This window comes from Microtus pennsylvanicus, chromosome 1 (genome assembly GCF_037038515.1).
Source record: "Microtus pennsylvanicus isolate mMicPen1 chromosome 1, mMicPen1.hap1, whole genome shotgun sequence".
Taxonomy (NCBI): Eukaryota; Metazoa; Chordata; class Mammalia; order Rodentia; family Cricetidae; genus Microtus; species Microtus pennsylvanicus.
The window spans coordinates 100,592,247-100,609,108 of NC_134579.1; the positions used below are offsets into that span (position 1 = coordinate 100,592,247).

Consider the following 16,862-nt stretch of genomic DNA (forward strand, 5'->3'; position numbering starts at 1 on the left):
AAGTTATCTTACAGTTAGACTTGCTAGAAACAGGCAGAACATTCTTTAACAGTAGTTGCACCGTGGGCTGGTAGGATGGCTCAGTGGGTAAGGGTGTTGGCTACCAGGCCTCATGACCTGATATCAATCCCCAGACACCCCGAGTAGAAGGAGAGAGCTGGTTTCTGCCCTCTGCCCTCAGTACTATGGTATGCATACATATACACCCCAAACACAAATAATAAGTATACAAAATAATAAGTTAATTCAAAACTGACTGCATACTGCTGGGAAGTGTGAGCATCCCACCTGCTCCATTCACAATACAGATATAATTTGTACATCTTTTCCTATAGTATTGATTTTTTTCCCATTTAAAGAAAATGCAATTGAGCCAGGCAGTGGTGCTACACGCCTTTAATCCCAGCAGTTGGGACGCAGAAACAGGTGGATTTCTGTGAGCTCGAGGCTAGCCTGGTCTATGGAACTAGTTCCAGGACAGTCAAGGTTGCACAGAGAAACCCTGTTTCAAAAAAATAAAAAGTAACTTTGTCCTTGGGCTGGTGTGTAAATAAGTGGGAGGACACATATGGAGCCTACACAGGGCTCTGAGTTTAAATGCCAACAACCAAAAATAACATGTTTCAAATTATATCATATATAAGAAAAAGGCAGTTCTTTAAGGCTTCAAATTTTTTGTTTGTGTGTTTCTCAAGATGGGGTTTCTCTGTGTAGCCCTGACTGTTCTGGAACTTGCTCAGTAGACCAGGCTGGCCTCAAACTCAGAGATCTGCCTGCCTCTGCCTCCTGAGAACTGGGATTAAAGTCATGTGCCACCACCACCCGGCTAAGGCTTTGAACGTTTATAAAAGAGAAGTGGGGGCTGAAGATGTAGCCCAGTTGGTAAAGGACCTACCTAGCATACTTGAAGCCCTAGGTATCATCTCCAGCACTGCATAAACCACACCAGGTGGCACAGGATTCGGAGTAAAAAGTCATCCTGGGCGCTCTGTGATTCAAAATCAAGTTGAACTCCCCATTTTTGCATATTCATGTTTTGTTTTTCTTCTCTCTAGCTTCCTCTCTTTTTTGGGTGATGTTCATCCTTCACCATCACTCTGAGAGGAGGGATGTGGAGTATGAATGTGTGTCTGAAACCAAGGTCTTCATTCTAGTCTCAGATCTTGAGGGACAGTTGTGCTGGGTATAGAATCCTAGCCAGAAAACCATCTTTCTCAAAAGAGTACTGCTAGCTTCCACCTTCTACTTCCATCTTTTTGTTACTGTTCAGGGTTCCAACACCAATCTGATTTCTGACATCTCCTTCATTTGATCTTTGATCCTCATTTGATCTTTGGAAACCGTATTTTCCTTACCTCTGAGACTCTGAAATTTTGCAATATTATTATGCCTATGCCTTTTTAAGGATTGGTCTTCATTTCTTTCTCTGTGGTGTGTGTGTGTGTGTGTGTGTGTGTGTGTGTGTGTGTGTGTGTGTGTGCAAGTATCTATGAAGACTGGAACAGAGCATGGGATCCCCTGGAGCTGGACTATAGGGGGTTGTGCACCATCCGATATGGTTGCAGGATGCAGAACTTTGGTCTTATGGAAAAGCAGCTATTTTCCTAAATTACTAAACCATTTCCAACCCCTGATATGTTTTTTAAAGTTATGTTTATGGGAGGAGGCATGTGTGTGGAGGTCAGAGGACAACGTGCAGGAACTGATTTTCTTCTTCCACCCTGTGGGATCCAGGGATTGAGTGTTTCAGGCTTGGCTGCTAGTGCGTTACCTGCTGAGCTGGTCTCACCAACCCTCAATTCACAAATCTGCAAAAACATTTCCATTTTAGGTAACTTTTCCGATAACTTCTTGGCGACTTCCTTTCACTCCCTATGTCTGGTTCCTTTCCCTTTAACCACGGACCTCCTATTATTCTTCGAATTTTATTTTTTTTCTTGTCAATTTTCACACTCTTTATTCCCTTCCAATCTTGTAAAAAGAAATGCCCACACTGTAATACTTTACTGACTTTTTTATTTGCTTTTTTAAAAAAATTATTTCCAAATGTGCATTTCTTTGCCTCTTTTCTGTAATAATAATAAAAAAAAACACCCTGACAAAAGCAAGAGTGTTTGCTTTGTTGTTTGTTTTTCTGGCTCACAGTTGAAGGTACAACCATCACGGGAGAGAAGTCATAAGAGCAGGGACTTGAAAAAGCTGTTCACGCACCCAGCTGTCAGGAAACAGCCAGGAACCCTTCAGAGCTTGGTTCACTGTGGACTCCTGCCCAGGGTGAACTGTGGGTCTTTCTGCATTAATTAACGTCACCATGGTGACCCCCTGCAGACATATGCAGCTATCCATCTCCCAGGTGATTGTAGGTTCTGCCAAGTCCAACATAAGCACTGCCTCCACCAGGGCCTGTGAGCTAAGACAGGCCTAATTCTGCCTTCTGCCTGTCGTACTGGAGACACTGAGCCCACACTAGGCTGCCTTTTTCCTGGGGCCACTGTGCTACACCACATCCTGGCCTGGCAGCATCTTTCCCTGTGGCCTTGGATCTATCATCTCCCAACACGGCCTAGGAGTCTTGGCTGGGAACAAGGGTCTCCCTAATCTAAGAATCTCCTGGTTGCGCTGGCTTACTGGTGACAGCACCCTGGTGGTGCCCACTGGCATCCATTCTGGGACCTCTAACAGAGGAAGCTGACTTTAGGAGAACAAGATCGCTGTCCCCTCAAATTCCCCGTTAGGATCTATGACAAAGCCTCCTAGTGAGATTCTGCTGTCTCTTTAAGCTCCCTGCAGTAGCCAACTCCTACCTTATCGACAAAGCCTTTCTCAGAGCCCACCCTCTGAATTGCAGCCGCACACAGGAGGTGAGGCCTGAGTTCTGAGAGTGGAGCCACCAGCAGCAGCAGTGCTGGACAAATGCCTGCAGCAGAAGGACCCATCGGCTACTCTCTCGGTGTGCACAGGCAGAGTCTGTCAGCTAAGGATGGAGAAGGACCTCAGGATCGTGACCAAGGCCCTGGGGCTGATCCAATGTCAATCCCTTCTACAGATGGAGGAGCTGATGTCATCCTTCAGTGAGCAAGAGAGGGGTCAAGCCCACGCTCTCAATATGTAGCCCAGGCTGGCCCAAAGCCCACTGTAGCCCAAGCTAACTTCAGCTTTTCAGTAATCCTTCTGTCCTGGAATCACAGGTGTGTGTCAACATGCCTGGTACTTCTCTCTCTCTCTCTCTCTCTCTCTCTCTCTCTCTCTCTCTCTCTCTCTCTCTTTCTCTCTCTCTCTCTCTCTCTCTCTGTGTGTGTGTGTGTGTGTAGGCCAGAGGACAACTCAGTTCTCCCACTTTTACTTGGGTTCTGGGGATTGAACTCGAAATACCTTTGCCCAGTGAGCTACCTTGTTAGTCCTGGCTGGCCTGGGAACTCATAGTCCTGCCTCCACCTCTCCATCTCCTATTGGTATGAACCGCCGCAATTGCCACCTTGTATTTTTGTTTGTTTTTTGTTTTTTTCAGACAGGGTTTCTCTGTGTCTCTAACTGTCCTGGAACTCGCTTTGTAGACCTGGCTGGTCTTGAACTCACAGAGATCCCTTGCCTCTTTCTTCCAAGTGCTGGGATTAAAGGTGTGCGCCACCACCGCCCCACTGCTGCCTTAGTTTTTGAGACAACGTTTTTCACTGGCCCGGAACTTAGCAAGTTTGATAGGCTAGGTGACCGGTTGGCCCCAGAGGCCCATGGGTGGGTACCACCTACATGCCTTTCTTTTTTGTGTGGCCTCTGGGGATTGAACTCAAGTCCTTATGCTTGTAAGGCAGGTGCATTGCTGAGAGCGTCACCCCAGCCACCCACAGGAATCAACAGATCCTCCCCCGGCCCCTGTTCTAGATGCCGGGAATGTCCTTGGTCCCAGCTTCTCCTCCTGGCCTAAGTGTTTTGTGACAGTAATCAGGATGGGCTCAAACCTTCGGAGTCCCCCAAGTTAAAGTCTGCATCTTACTGAGAAGGCCACTGAGGCCCAGAGCAAGGCAGATAATTCTTTGTCTGGGTCCCAGAGCCAGGGGACAAGACCAGCCCCCCACCTACGCTGCTTAATAGTTGGGACAAGTTAAACAAACAGGCTTTAACTGCCTGTTGGTGACAGATTCCAGGGGCGCCATAGACCAACCAGATGTGGAAGGCATGGGGTGTCCGAGCTGGCTGGGTCTCTTAGGACACCCCCCTGAGGCAGGAGCGTGGGACATGCCTCACCCACCCTGTCTTCCACGGGCCAAGGCCCTGCACACCTGCCAAAGCAGCCGAAGCCAGAGCAGACTGGGTTGGCTCAACACGTTTCCAGAAACAGGTCCCTACAGACCTAAGGCTCCTCCCTCAGCTGCCCTTGCCCCCTGTGAAGGGTCTTATTTGTTGCTCTGGACCCTGGAAACAGCCCTTAGAAGCCTTTAGAGGCCTCAGGAATGGGCGGTTCACCCAGAGCCCTGGAAGGGCCAAGGTACTAACTTACCACAACCCAGGTCCGCTGTGGCCTTCTGGCTCCTTATGGTGGCCCCCTGGGGTAGGGTGGGGACCTCCCAATCTGGGCAGGGGATGCCAAGGCTCAAAGTGAAAATCACTTTCGCAACAACGGCCAAGGAGGGTGTGGTGGTGTGTGCTGTTAGTCCCAGCACTTAGGAGGTGGAGGCAGGAGAATCAGGAGTTCTTAGTCCTTCTTGGCTACACAACGAATTCAAGGTCAGCCTGGACCACGTAAAACCTGTCTCAGAAAAAAAAAGTAGATGATGGGGCTAGGATGAGATGGGGGATGGGTGGGAGCGTCGGTGAGGGATGGATGAGGGTGCATGGGAAATGGATGGAAGACGAGTAAAGAGCGCTGTCCGGCATAAGACAGGGCCTGGAGTGACAGACGGGTGGTCTGCGCTCCTTTCGGTTCTTGCCCACCCTGTTAGGTTTTTCTTTAAATGGCCCAGGAATCGTTGGCTGTGAGAGAGGAAAGAGACACCGGGAATCCTTCAGGGCCCCTGCTCTTGCTGCAGACCCGGTTTACCAATACATAACACACACACCCAAATCCACGTCCCCACACCCCTACACCCCCACGTCCCCACACACGCATTCACGCACGCACGCACGCATGCACGCCCCAAGAGGCAGCTCTCTTGGGATCCAGTGTTTCATCGGTGGCCTCCCTAGACTCCAGTGTCCATGGCCCTTTCCTTTTTGGCTAGTCCCATCCCAGAGAGGACCTGTCCCTGTCTGTTCCAGCCTTAGCTGGGCCCAATGGCTGTGACCTGGCCCTCACTGGTTTGCAAGGACGAGCGTGAACGGCTGACTGCACTCCGTCTCACAAGATGTCCCTGGCGGCAGGCGTTTGCACTCTGTTGTAGGGCTGCTGTATTTTTCTCTTTACCTCCGGTTCCCCCTCTAAGGAACATGCGCATTTAATCTGCCAAGTTAAACAAGACGACCACTTCCCGCTTGCTTTTCCTTTCTAAAGTCCTGCCGGTCTCGGCCTCGGATACTGTATACATCCTCATTCCTCTGCTTGTGTTAATATTCCGTGTTTATCGCTCCATCTTTAATCTGTTTTATATATCGGGGCGACAGGGTTTTATGGAGAGGGGAAAAGAGTCCTTGTTTCTAAAACCTGTTTATAAACCACTGATGCAGAACAGCCCGGTGTAGGAGGGAGGAATTGGGGTGTGTGTATGTATGTGTGTTTGTGTGTGCGCGCGCTTGAGTGGTGCAGGGAAGGCTCCATGCAAGCCGTACAATTTTTTCCACTAAGTAGAGCTGGGAAGCAGGAAGTGGGCTGGGCGCCATTATTCTTGCTAAGTGATTGTCAGCTTGAGCCAGGGGATGAAAGTGGAGGACAAAGCCCCACTCACCTGTTCTCATAATCCTACTGTAGCAGACACTTAGAGCTGGGCCAGGTGCCACACGCCTGTCATCCCAGCTACTCTGGGGTCTGAGGCAAAGAAATGGGAAATTGTAGATCAGGCTGGACTACAGAATAAGTTCAGGACTAGCCTGAGCAACTTTGTGAGTTCTTGTTTCAAAATATAGAGTAAAAAGAGAGCTGGAGATGGGGCTTAGTGGTAGAGCATTTTCCTAGAGCCCTCCCCACACCCTGCAATAAGGAGCCAGGGATGTAGTTCCATTGTAGAGCACTTGCTCTACCCCCAGTGAGGGGCTGGGGTGTGGCTCAGTGGTAGAGCCCTTGCCTAGAATCCCCCAGTGAGGGGCTGGAGTGTGGCTCAGTGGTAGAGCCCCTGCCTAGAATACCCCAGTGAGGGGCTGGGGTGTGGCTCAGTGGTAGAGCCCCTGCCTAGAATCCCTCAGTGAGGGACTGGAGTGTGACTCAGTGGTAGAGCCCCTGCCTAGAATCCTCCATTGAGGGGCTGGGGTGTGGCTCAGTGGTAGAGCCCCTGCCTAGAATCCCCCAGTGAGGGGCTGGGGTGTGGCTCAGTGGTAGAGCCCTTGCCTAGAATCCCCCAGTGAGGGGCTGGGGTGTGGCTCAGTGGTAGAGCCCCTGCCTAGAATCCCCCAGTGAGGGGCTGGAGTGTGACTCAGTGGTAGAGCCCCTGCCTAGAATTCCCCCAGTGAGGGGCTGGAGTGTGGCTCAGTGGTAGAGCCCCTGCCTAGAATTCCCCAGTGAGGGGCTGGGGTGTGGCTCAGTGGTAGAGCCCCTGCCTAGAATCCCCCAGTGAGGGGCTGGAGTGTGGCTCAGTGGTAGAGCACCTGCCTAGAATCCCCCAGAGAGGGGCTGGGGTGTGGCTCAGTGGTAGAGCCCCTGCCTAGAATCCCCCAGTGAGGGGCTGGGGTGTGGCTCAGTGGTAGAACACCTGCCTAGAATCCCCCAGAGAGGGGCTGGGGTGTGGCTCAGTGGTAGAGCACCTGTCTAGAATCCCCCGGTGAGGGGCTGGGGTGTGGCTCAGTGGTAGAGCCCCTGCCTAGAATCCCCCAGTGAGGGGCTGGGGTGTGGCTCAGTGGTAGAGCCCCTGCCTAGAATCCCCTAGTGAGGGGCTGGGGTGTGGCTCAGTGGGAGAGCACCTGTCTAGAATCCCCTAGTGAGGGGCTGGGGTGTGGCTCAGTGGGAGAGCTCTTACTCTAGTTCGATATCCAGTGTCTCAAAAACAAAACAAAACAACTGGACACTTCAAGCTTCTTGTGCTGAAAAGCACAGCCTCCTCACCTGGGCCTGTAAGGTAACTGAGAAAAAGCAGGCTGGAAGCCTGGTGTCTCCGCCTTCACTCTGCATTCATCCTTTACCTGGGTCAGCTGCTACCTCTGCTCATGGGTCCAGAAATCACTCAGGAGCATCCATCTAAAACTTGGTGATACCCGATCTAGCTGATCATCCTCATAGTGAAGTGAATGGTGAGATTAGACTCACAGAGACCCCTTACTGTCAGCGTCTATGTCCTCCTGTTCCAGAACCCACAGAAGGTTCCTTTGTTGTGGACCTGTAGTTGTGTGGCTGGAGAGGTGGCTCAGGGGTTAGCACTCACCATCATTGCAAAAGACAGAGTTCAGTTCCAAGAACTCATGCAACTCCTGTAACTCCAGTTCCAGGAGATAGTACGCCCTCTTCTGACCTACACTGGCACCTACACTCATATGCACACACACACACACTCTTACACACAGCCATACACACAGACACATAAATGAAAGTAAAATAAATCTTTAAAAAACACAAACCTACAGTCACCTTGAATTCCAGAAAGCACAGATCAAAGCCCCTGCTGGAGTCTGTATGCTCAGTTATCTACAAAGAGGAGGGTGCTGAAGTAGCTTGCTTCTGAGAACTGACCTGTCCCCTCAAGCGACAAGGCTTCCTTGGACCTCTTCTCAGAACCAGACCAAGACAGTGACCACCCAGACCCCACCTTGACCAGAACTGTGTAATTATACACTGTTCTCCCTCTCTGCCCTGACCCTTCCTCTTAGCCAAGAGTTTACGTTGGGGCCACAGATGGACTTAGGGGCATGTGACCCCTTTATTTGCTCCCTTCCTGGTGTGCACTGGCCAAGTCCCCTCTTGGCTTTTCCTTATCATTCGCCGTCTCTTTGCATTTGATTTTGCTCTCCTTATTTTGTTCTATTGTTTCGGGGCATGCATATGTGTGTGACACACGTATACATGCGTGTGCCTGTTCTGGCACACGTGCACGCGCTTGCAGAGGCCTGGGGAAGACATCAACTGCTCCACTCTGCCATTCTTCACTTTCCTTTCTTGAGACCAAGTCCCCCATTGAACCTGGAGCTCGCTGTTTTCCTGCCTCGGCTGGCAGCCAGCAAGCCCCAGCCATCCTCCTGTCTGTGCTCCCCACAAGAGTTCCTGGGACTTGAACGCAGAATCTCATGCTTGCACACTGAGCCTCTCCCCAGCCTTTACTTTTTTTGAGATAGAGGCTTCTGTACCCCAGTTTGGCCTTGAACTTTCGACTTCCTGCCCCCCACCTCTGGAGGGCTGGTATTATACGTGTGCGCTACACTCATTTTATTTTCTCTTTGAATGGGGCACCAGGCCGGTGCCCAGCTTAGCCTGTGCACACTCAGAGAGCTAGTGTTTTTGTCCTAACACTCATTACCCCAGGACTTACCACACCCCTCCTGGAGGGTCGCAACCTCTCAGCAGCCTGTGTCCTAGGCGCTGGCACCCACGTGGGCACAGCTATCCAGTCAGACGGCAATGCCCCCCATGTCTCTGGGAACCATGTCATGGTTCCTTCCTACAAATCTAGGCTTTGAGCTGGGCAAAGAACAGAGAGGGACAGAGAGACGAGCCTTGAGGTCTAAAGCAATCAAAGCTCTCTGAAGCGGTCGGCTTTGACCGTCTGTTTCCACATTAAAGAGCTTTGGTCTGAGGAGACTGACGTAAACAGATAATTAAAGTGAGAAGAGGTGAGGGCCTAGGAGAGTTCATTACTGGTGGCTGTGTGTGTGAGAGAGAGGGGGGAGGGAAGAGGAGGGAATGTGTGTGTGAGAGAGAGAGAGTGTGTGAGAAAGTTGTGTGTAAGACAGAGGGGTGTGTGTATAAGAGAGAAAGAGGTGTGTATATGTATGTAAGAGTGGTGTGTGTGTGATAGCCGTGTGGCCCAGTCTAGCCTAGAACTTGTTCTGTAGCCCAGGCTAGCCTGGAATTCTCGCTGAGCCTCCTGCCCAGCCTCTCACATACTGGAATCATAGGTATTAGCCACTGTGCACAGACCCCAAGGTCTGTGCAACAAATACAGGGGTTTTGTTGTTTGTTTTTAGATAGGTCTTATGTATCACAGGCTGGTCTTGAGCTTGGTATACAGTTGTGGTGATCCGGAGTGTATCCTCTGGAATCCCAGGCCTGCACCATGCCTGGATTTTGCAGTGCATGCTGTCTGGCAATGCCCTCCCTCCCAGCGGAGCCCTAGCCTAGCCCTCGGAAGGAGCCTTACAGCCTGCAAACCCGACTTTCGCCTTCTTGAAGCTCTCCTTCCAGTGCCAGACCTGTATCCCAGACCCTCTGGGGTGAGGACGGACTCATTACCACCCCTCCCTCCAGCCCCCAGATGAGCTGGTTGGATATAGATGCTGCTTCGGTTTTGCTGCCATCTGGGTCTCCGCATGTATCAACCACCCTGCAGGCTTTAGACCTCCCGTTAGTGCCGCCATCTCCATCATGTCCTCCTTGACTGTCCCCTACCCAGGCTGACCCAAGCACAGAGGGATGCAAGGAGGGGGATAGGCCTCAAGGACAAGGCCCTGATGGATGGGGAGGACTTTCCAGGCAATATCTTAGACATGTCTTACCCAGCTGTCACTAGGGGCTATCCTTGCTGTCGGGCTTCCCTTTCCGGAAGATGGGGGCTCCTATGCTGTACCTCACTTTGGTTCTTTCTTTTTCTTTCCAGAGTGTATGAACTGTACCCGGCTTAGCGATATGAGTGAGCGTCTGACCACGCTGGAGGCCAAGGTTAGATGGTCTGGGGGGCCTGCATAGGACATGTGTGTTCACTGTCTGTCTGGGTGCCTACCCTGTGCATAGGACATGTGTGTTCACTGTCTGTCTGGGTGTCTACCCTGTGCACAGGACATGTGTGTTCACTGTCTGGATACCTACCCTGTGCACAGGACATGTGTGTTCACTGTCTGCATACCTACCCTGTGCATAGGACATGTGTGTTCACTGTCTGTCTGGGTGTCTACCCTGTGCATAGGACATGTGTGTTCACTGTCTGGATACCTACCCTGTGCATAGGACATGTGTGTTCACTGTCTGTCTGGGTGTCTACCCTGTGCATAGGACATGTGTGTTCACTGTCTGGATACCTACCCTGTGCATAAGACATGTGTGTTCACTGTCTGGATACCTACCCTGTGCATAGGACATGTGTGTTCACTGTCTGGATACCTACCCTGTGCATAGGACATGTGTGTTCACTGTCTGGATACCTACCCTGTGCATAAGACATGTGTGTTCACTGTATGGGTACCTACCCTGTGCATAGGACATGTGTGTTCACTGTCTGGATACCTACCCTGTGCATAAGACATGTGTGTTCACTGTATGGGTACCTACCCTGTGCATAGGACATGTGTGTTCACTGTCTGTCTGGGTGTCTACCCTGTGCATAAGACATGTGTGTTCACTGTCTGGGTACCAACCCTGTGCATAGGACATGTGTGTTCACTGTCTTTCTGGATACCTACCCTGTGCATAGGACATGTGTGTTCACTGTATGGGTACCTACCCTGTGCATAGGACATGTGTGTTCACTGTCTGGATACCTACCCTGTGCATAGGACATGTGTGTTCACTGTCTGGATACCTACCCTGTGCATAGGACATGTGTGTTCACTGTCTTTCTGGATACCTACCCTGTGCATAGGACATGTGTGTTCACTGTCTGGGTACCAACCCTGTGCATAGGACATGTGTGTTCACTGTCTGGGTACCTGCACAGACAGCCCTTGAGGCTCCATATTGTGGTCCCACTAGGGAGTGTGTTGGGTGACAAGCCTTCCTGGGGAGACACGACACACTCACCCTCGACATAGAGCCCAGAACAACTACCACCAAAGTCCAACTTGATGAGCCGATGGGTTTTATTGGGGTTACTCATAGGAATATAGGTGAAGGGTTACTATGGGAACAGAAATGGCTCAAAGATAACTGCATCACCAAAGCCCAGCACGGGTGACACAGCTCACAAAGCTGGGAGCCTAGAGCTCACTGCGCAGCCTGCCGGCAGCTCATCCCGTTAACAATAGGAGTCTACCTTACGGTTCCTCTTGGGGGCGCTGTGGAGCAAATGCTGGGAACTCACAAGCCCAGCAGCTTCTCTTGTTCCACATTGGGTGAAGTTTCTTCAGAGTCAGTCCCCCTCTCCCGTGAGGACCCTGCTTTCATCCTGAATCACAGCACCTCGCTAGCCAGAAAGCAGCGGGCAAAATCAAAGGTGCCTACGACAGGCCCCTTAGAGGGCCATGCTCTGTTCCCACCACACCCAGAGCAGGAGGGGTGGTGTGTGCGTGCGTGCGTGCGTGCATGTGTCCTGCTGGGGTCACAGAGCCTTTTGAAGGCATAGGGACTTCTGTAGTAGCTTGGATGTCTAGACAGAGCCAGCAGGATTAGGTGGGACTCACCTGAGCTCCAGAGAGAGAGGGACAGAGAAAGGAAAGAAGAGGAGGAGGAGGAGGACCAGTGAGCCAGTGGGTAAGGGAGCTTGCTGCCCAGTCCCATGGCCTGAGTTCAATTCCCAGCATGCATATGGTGAAGGGAAAGAACCAACCCTTTCAAGCTGTCCGCTGACCACAGGTGCTCCACCACACACCTTGTGCAAACACACGCACACTTGCGTAATAAAAAAAGAAGTTCAGGGACAGGCTGTGGGGGATATTGTGCAGAACCTAGAATATTCAAGGCCCCTATACATGCACAGCCTCCTGTGCTCAAACCCCTATGCGAGCAGGCAGGGTCTCCCAGCCCAGGCCCAGGGCATTGTGGGGAATGAGAGGCCTTCTGTTCCCTCCGGAGTCAGGATCTCTTGGGGGCTTTGGGGTGGAAGGTTTCCCCAGCCGGGACCAGGTCAACCTTGGAAAGGGTGGGTAGGATGCTGGGGACGAGGCTGGGACGAACTTCTGCCCCTGAGGTTTTAGAGCAGGGGAGAAGAGTTGGCCTGATGGGCACTTTCCAAAGCCGTGGTAGGGTTTGGCACAGAGGAAAAGCTGACGATTTGGTCTGGCTCTGGTTCAGCATTCTGGGTGTTAAAAGTCACAGCTTTTGGGGGCCAACTGTCTTCCCTTGCACCTGGCCCTCATGCCTGCTCTTTGGCGGGGAGCCATTCCTCCCCCATCTCCTTGCTCCTGACAACCCCTGCCACAAAGGGTCTCAACAGCGTAAGCAGCCGCCTGTTAAAGGCTTGCCCTCCCTCTTTCAGGCTGGCAGAGGGACCTCAGGGTATCGTGAAATAGCCAGATTCAAGATGGGGTGGAGCATTCAGAAGCTTGGGGCGTGGGATCCAGGGAGGTAGCTTGAATCTGGGGAGCATGGGACCCACCCTGGAGCAGAGCCCAGCTCCTCAGCCCAGGTTGCTTCAAACAGACCCCTGAGTGCTCAGGTAGGGTCCAAGGACACTGCTCCTTGCCAGTATCATTTCCCAGGTGCCTGTTCAGTGCCCCTGTGCCCCCTGGCCTGGGGTTCAATCCCTGGTACAACAAAAGAAAAAAACAACAGCAAACAAACAAAAAAACAGGCTTAATGAGGCAGCCTAGCTAAGAGCCGCAACGCAGAAGCCTAGAGTCTGAGGCTTCTGTTTCCTCAGAATAAGCTTCTGTGTGGTACATCAAGTTATAAGAGACAGACCCAGCCAATAGGAGTGAGCCAACGGACGCCCTACATATGTCTGTTCAGACAGAAGTCCAGGAATTGGACGTCTTGGGATTTGTTCAGTGCCTGTCATTGACCCTTCCTCACTGCCTTCCCAATGACTCCGGCTCTGCAAGATGCCTCGTGTTACAAAGCAGCTGCCGCAGCTCAAGCTCTCCCATCATCACCCTGTATCCATAATGTAGACAGGGCAAAGGTGAGACCGAGCACTCCAACAGAATCAGTGTCCCACGAGCCAGCCCTGGGCGGTGGGATCCCCCAGGGGTCACCAGCCAGGAAGATGATCACCCTACCCAGGAGAAAGAGACAGACACGATTGACAGCTAATTGTGCTTCTGTCTCTGGACCACACACAAACTCAGCACAGTGGTGTTGTAGGAGCTGCGGGCTGTGTTCCTGCCGCCCCAGCTCCTGGTCGCCTGGCTAGCTTATACCCCAAAATAACAACACACAAACTGTATTCTTTTAAACACTGCTTGGCCCATTAGCTCTAGCCCTTACTGGCTAATTCTGATATCCCGATCAACCCATCTCTAATAAACTGTGTAGCACCGGTTTTACTGGGAAAGATTCAGCATGTCTGACCTGGTGGCTTGCATCATTGCATCTGCCCGGGAGAGAGGAGCATGGCCTCTGAGCTCTCTTCCTCTTCCTCCCAGCATTCTGTTCTGTTTACTCCTCCCACCTATGTTTTAACCTATGAAGGCCAAGCAGTTTCTTTATTTTTTTAACCAATGACCTTCCTCCATCACAGTGGGAAGTTCAAGAGCAAGGTATGAAGGGAAAGTTGAGGGACAGGCAGCCATTAGGGTAGGCTTCCTCTCGTCCTGGGCAGGGATGGTGGACAGGAGGCCAGCAGGGGCCTGGCTCCTCTTCTGCATTCTGTCCTCTCCTTTTCCAGTTCCCACTTCACAACCCCTAAGGACTGAAGGGGACCCCAAGAAGTGAAACTTACACAAATCCCAGCATTCAGGTCTCTGATGGAGGAAGGTGGGGACCTGACTGTCATGACATCATAGGGCCACTGTCTCAGAAGATCTGTGGTCTGGTTTTCTTTTCTTTTCTTTCTTCCTTCCTTCCCTTTTTCCTTTCTTCCTTCCTTCTTTTCTTTTTCTTTCTTTCCTTTTTCTTTCTTTCTTTCTTTCTTTCTTTCTTTCTTTCTCTCTTTCTTTCTTCCTCCCTCCCTCCCCCCTCTCTCTTTCTTCCTTCATACTGTTCTTTTCCTTGATGCACTGGGTGTGAGCATGGTCACGCATATGCTCGTGAGTGCAGGCACGGATGCCACAGTGTGTGTGTGCAAGCAGAGGACAGCTTGCAGAAGTCGCTCCTTTCCTTCCACCATGTGGATCTTGGGGATGAAGTTCGGGTTGGCAAGCTTGGGAGCAAAGCACCTCTACCCGCTGAGCCGTCACACCAGCCCATAGTCTGGCTTTCTTGGACTGTGCTCCATATCAGTCCTGTTAAACTCAGTCGGGGCACAAATAGAATTCTTCCGCCCTGGGAGGTCAGCCATGCCAAGCCGTGAGTGCAGAAGCTCAGGCTGAGGCAGACTCAAATTTAACCGAGACTGGGACACCTCTGCCCAGGTTCATGGGCTCTGTGGGCCATGGTGGCCATGTGGAAGTATCTAGAAGGAGTCAGCCAAGCATTTCGTGCGAAAGCAAAGAGCAGATCCCTTAGAAGGAGCCCAGAATTTAGCAGGAAAGAGTATGGGGTCAATCCTCAGAGACACAGGGTGGACACTTCTTCCTGGATCCCTCTGGCTTGCTGTTTGTCCCGGTTCCCTTCCCCCTTCCCCCATCCTCTCACGTGGCTCTACTTCCGTTTCATGTACCTGGGTCTGTCCCCTTGCTCATCTCTAGAGCCTGGGGGATACTGGGATATAGTGCACCCCAACTGCTTGTCAACTGCACCCCAAGCCTGCCCCTGTTTAATGGACAAGATCTTTATGTTCTCAGTACCCAGGCTAAAGTGGGGAACAGCCTTCCACCATCCACCACAGGGGCTTCAGGTTCCTGTCACACCCACCGCTCTAAGTCACCAAGCTCATGCCATCCGCGGACACACATTTCTTCCATTACCCACCCCACCCCCGCACCTCTGCAGCACACCCAACAATAGCCAGAGGTCTGGGATGCTCACGGGGTGGAGCAGGATTCAGAACCCTCCCTTTGTCCTGCGGACTGAGAGGCGGCAGGGGGCGGCAGCGGGCGGGGCAGGACATCCAAGGCCTTGGTCTGACCACTTGCTCCCTGGGTGACCTCAAAGGAGTTAAGTGCAGTCTCTGAGCCTCCATTTCCAGTTCGTGTGTGGGGAGGATCCAGGGAGTCTTCCTGGCTCAAGGATCAAAGAGAGTGGATTAGGGGAGTGGCCCTGGTACCAGGTGGAGAGGGGTCCCACACAGCTGAACGGGAGAGGCATACCGCCTGTGGAACCTCAGGCTAGCTGAGGCCCCAGAGGGCAGTTTATTCCTTTGTCAGCATCAGTGGGAATAACAGGGTTCCCAAGTGTACCCCTCTCTACCCGAGGGCCCACCAGACTCCAGACTAGATGCCCAGAGCAGTGGTTGTCCTGTGCTCAGCTCAGACACACAGCGCCCTCTGCTGGACGTAGCGGAATAGCCAGGAGCCACTGGGTTCGGACATTTTAATTTTATTTATTGATTGATTATTGATTTTGATCCGCACACGAAAGGACTGGAGAAATAACTCAACAGTTAAGAGCACTTGGTGCTCTTTCTGAGGACCCAGGTTTGGATTTCAGCACCCGCATGATGGCTCACAGTTCTCCATAACTCCAGTTCAGGAGATCTGATCCCTGTTGTGTCTTCTGTGGGCACCAGGCAAACACGTGGTGCACAGACATACGTGCAGGAAAAAATACTCACATACATAAAACAAAAATAGATAACTGTTTAAAAGTCAACACATAAAGTTATGGGGTTAGTTGTGGTGTTCTCATACATTCCTTTAAAAAGTGAATTGAGGGAAAGAGTTCCAGGCACAGGTCTTTGCCATCTTTGAGCCCTGCCTTCATTGAGGGGAGAGGCAAGGGCAGAGGGTACTGGGGAGCCACTGCCTCCTTGTAGTTTTGTTAGATGGTTATCAATGGCCATGGACCAAAACGGGTCATGTACATCTTCCTTCCTCCTCCATTTCCCCATCCACCCACCCACCCACTCACTCGTCCACCCACCCACCTATCCACCCAACCATCCGTCCACTTACCCAGCCATCCACCCACCCATCAACCCATCCACCCACCCATCAACCCATCCACCCACTTACCCATCCACCCATCCACCCATCCACCCACCGGTCCGTCCACTTACCCACCCATCCACCCACCCAACAACCCATCCACCCATCCACCCACCCACTTAGCCACCCATCCACCCACCCAACAACCCATCCACCCATCCACCCACCCACCCACTTAGCCACCCATCCACCCATCCCTATAGCAACCATCCTCCCATCTGTCTGTCCATTCATCCATCCTCAGTTATTCCCCAGTGAAGGAGTATGAGCACCAAGCCACAAAGAGAGGGGACACAGCACACGCTCACACACACACACACACACACACACACACACGTCTCATGTAGCCCAGGCTAGCCATGAACTCCGATGTACCCCAGGCTGGCCTCAAACTCTTACTCTTCCTGTAGCCACCTCCCAAATACTGAGGACATGGGTGTGCCCATCAAGCCCAACTTTCTTTCCATTTTCGTTAAGAGTTTTAATTTTGTTTATCTTTTCTGGATGTGGGGTTAGGGGCAGGCACATGCCACAGTGCGCATTTGAAGGCCAGAGGACGAGCAGTAGGGGTCGGCTCTCTCCTTGCACCGTGTGGGTCTCAGGGATTGAACTCAGGTCATCGGGTTTGGTGGCAAGCGTGTTTACTTGCGGAGCCATCTGGCCAGCCCATGTATGTTTTTAGTTGTCTAAAAGTGTGTGCTGTATTTTTTCATGTATTTTAATTGTATTCAACTCAGGAGAGT

General features: G+C 51.7%; 1 protein-coding gene across 3 annotated transcripts in view; it reads left to right on the forward strand.

Moving 5' to 3' along the window:
• Col26a1 (collagen type XXVI alpha 1 chain) overlaps positions 1-16,862 on the forward strand; it is a 140,996-nt gene that overhangs the window by 108,282 nt on the left and 15,852 nt on the right. For all 3 annotated transcript variants that reach the window (XM_075976348.1, XM_075976339.1, XM_075976355.1), the window contains exon 4: positions 9,882-9,943. In XM_075976348.1, coding sequence (XP_075832463.1) covers positions 9,882-9,943 — 62 coding nt within the window. The remainder of the gene's footprint in view (positions 1-9,881; positions 9,944-16,862) is intronic.